The sequence below is a fragment of the Nematolebias whitei genome, chromosome 10 (assembly GCF_014905685.2).
Source record: "Nematolebias whitei isolate Nwh7 chromosome 10, NemWhi1, whole genome shotgun sequence".
NCBI classification, from domain to species: domain Eukaryota; kingdom Metazoa; phylum Chordata; class Actinopteri; order Cyprinodontiformes; family Rivulidae; genus Nematolebias; species Nematolebias whitei.
In genome coordinates, this window is record NC_056507.1 from 5221993 (window position 1) to 5225311 (window position 3319).

General features: G+C 38.2%; 1 protein-coding gene across 1 annotated transcript in view; it reads right to left on the reverse strand.

The window, feature by feature from the left end:
• Positions 1 to 1982: 1982 nt before the first annotated feature.
• Positions 1983 to 3319, reverse strand: part of ppip5k1b (diphosphoinositol pentakisphosphate kinase 1b) — a 77139-nt gene continuing 75802 nt past the window's right edge. The window contains exon 30 of the mRNA XM_037683263.1: positions 1983 to 2074. Coding sequence (XP_037539191.1) covers positions 1983 to 2074 — 92 coding nt within the window. The remainder of the gene's footprint in view (positions 2075 to 3319) is intronic.

The following is a 3319-nucleotide window of genomic DNA, read 5'->3' on the forward strand; positions in this document are numbered from 1 at the left end:
ATAAGCAGCAAATTAAATATGGCAGGTGATAAGCAGCATATTAAATAACAAATACAACGGCTGTGACACCTGAAGTGTTTCACAATGACAGAAATATTTCTGTTTGCTCTTCAACAAGTTTTGGAGGTCAGAAATAATAAAGAACTCACCACAACAAACAGGAACACGTGTGGACACTTTGGTTTAATCTTTATCTGCTACAGAAAATACTGCAGAGTTCTCGAACCGTTTGCAGCGCTGCGTCGTTAGTCTGAGATCTCAGCTTGTGTGGCTGCTTGTTTTAGTCAGTGGAAACATTTTCTTACTTAAGTTTAGCTGATTGCTCTTGATTAGTAGCAAGAAGAGCTAAAATTCCTCTGAAATGTGTTTACAGCTGAAATATGTTGGCAAGATGAACATGAGACGATACAAATAACATCCGTAACAATGGACAATAAAAGGCATCTGTGAAGAATTAGCAAAAATAAAATATAAAATGTGTTTTTGTGATACGTTTCTGTTATTAAGGTAATGAGGCAGACGTCTGTTTAAGGAAACCTACAATGAGTTTGCTGAAGTGACAGAAACTAGAGAAAACTTTGCAAACAAATGTCGAGTGTTCTGCAGCTCGAGGTTTTGGCAAATGAGAGTCAATTAATTAATTATCACTAATTGTACGTCATTTTAATTTGAATAGTGAACCGACCCGCAAAACGTTGATAAAACCAATTTGGATCTTTCGATTACCTCTTTTGAGCACAACAGATGAAAAGACAATTAAATAATTAAAATATTATCAGTATCGTTGACATGGCAACCAGAGGAAACAATATTCAATAATCCACAGAAAAACTGAACACCAGCATTTTAACCTTAGAATAAAACAATTTTCATTCAATTAACTTGATATGTAACTTCCACAAATGAAACTCAGAAGTCATTAAAACATTTACCGACTGTTTTTTGACACAAAGACAAGAACAACGCTTGATCGCATGGCTTGAGTCCTACCGAGGAAATATTGAAATACTGATTGAAAATAAAAAACTGCTCAAACTAAGTCCTGTATTTTGCACAATTAAAGCTAAGAATTAAATAGAAAACACATAAATGGTTAATTTTGACAACAAACATGACGATCCATGTTTTTTTTTTTTTTTTTAGATGAAACAGATTATTTACATGATTTCACAATATTCTATGAAGTTTTTATTTTATTTTATCAGAATTATTTTTATACCCCTTGATTATAAAAAAAAGGAGTCATTTTTTGTAATAATAAAAATAAAACGTTTAAAACCTTACAGCAAATTAAATCCTTTCTGATCAAAAAGTGGAAACAGAAAAAAAATATTTGGTTATTCATAGTGCAAACAAAATCTACAAAGGACTGATTTTGATGACCCAAACTCCAAAATGTCACTTTAGTCCAAGTGAAGCAAATACCAAAACGTTACCAAAAGGTGCTTTTTGGTATTTGAACTTGGATAGAAGTTTTCTCATTTCCAGCCTCGTTAGTTGAATCAATCAAGCAGCAGATGTGATACTCGTATATAACAATGGATAACTAACATTACATCTCAATAAAAAAGTCTAAATTTGATGAAAACGTATTAAATCTGCAAAGACTTTCAGCTCAAATTGATAAAACAGTTTATGAAAAAGTTTTTGAAATGAAAAACAAGCAGTAAAAATACAGCTAATGATGTAACGAAGCAGAATCCAAAACGACTGAAAGGCACAAATGGTGCGAATGCTGGCTTCATGCTGGATACGACCAGTGTCATATCCAACAAGCTGAAGGAGGATGGAGCTGAGCTTCATCTGCTGGAGATCCACAGAAGTTGCAGTGACAGGCTGAGTGCAGCCGTGGAGTTAACGTGCACCGGAGGAGTCTATAATCAGCTTGAAGCCTGAGGCGGATGAGCGTCTCCTTCAGAGGTGACGACTTCACCCTGTGTCCTCAGACACCCAGAAGTTCTTGAGGTTTGGTGATAGATCACCTACTCACTAAAGCTGAAGTTCAAACCAGAGCTGTCCGTGACTGGGGACGAAGGGCCCGCGCTGGAGACGGTGCTGGAAGGTATGCTGCCATCTTAACAGGAAACACATGAACAGAAGTTAATAAGTTGATGTTTCTGTAAACCTTTGCATCGGCACGAACATAAGCAAGTGTCTCTGAGATCCATCCATCCATCCATCCATTCATCCGTCCGTCCGTCCGTCCGTCAGTCATCTTTACCCACTTCTTCCTTGTCGGGTCGCGGGGGTCACTGGTGCACATGTTCAGTGGTCACTGTGCAAGAGGTGGGGTACACCCTGGACAGGTCTCCAGTCCATCACAGGGACACGGAGATAAACAAACATTCATTCTCTCACTCTCACCTAGGGACAGTTTAGAGTTACCAATCTGACTAACATGCATGTTTTTGGTTTGTGGGAGGAATCCGGAGTACCCGGAGAAAACCCATGTATGCAGGAGAGAACATGCAAACTCCACCCAGAAAGACCCAACGGCTGGGAATCAATCCGGCAACCTTCTTGTTTAGAGGCGGCACCGTGCCATGAGTCATTGAGACTCATCAGTTCATCACAGAAACAAACAAGTATATTCACACACCTACGTTCAATTTAGCCAATTGCTCTAACACCGATGATTTTGGTCTGTGGGAGGAAACTGGAGTAACCAAAACAAAAAACATGTACACAAGGAAAACATACAAAGTTCACACAGGAAGACCCAAACAAGGACTCAAACCTAGGACCTCCTTTTTACAAGGCAACAGTGGTAACCAATGTTCCTGCCTTGATACAATTCCTAACCAGAAAAATAATTCCCTATTCTTTCCACACTTAGCCATACCTTCAGTAAGTTGTGCTATTTGGTTGTTTTTATGTAAACTATGGGCAGACACATAAATACTCTTGGTCCAAAAATCAAGACAGCAAGAGCCGTCTCCTCATCGTTTCATTGCTGCTGTGGAGACGTTGATGAAACCAGCATTAGGGGTTACATAAATTATGCCACATGCACACCAGTGTGTACTAATACTACTAATTAGACTAATATGTCTAAACAGTCAATAAATCAAGCATATTTAGGGCAACAAAACAAAACCACGATGACCCAACTAACTCCGTTTTAAACAAAGTAAATAAGTGGACTCTTACAGAGGATTTATTTGTTTAAACAGCTAAACTAAAAGCGTAGCTCGAATCTCCCCCCTGGGATTAATCAAGTGTCTATGTATCTATCCAGGTATCTACCTAGGTATCTATGTGTCTATCTGTGTCTATGTATCTACCTATGTATCTCTGCATCTATTTATGTATCCATGTG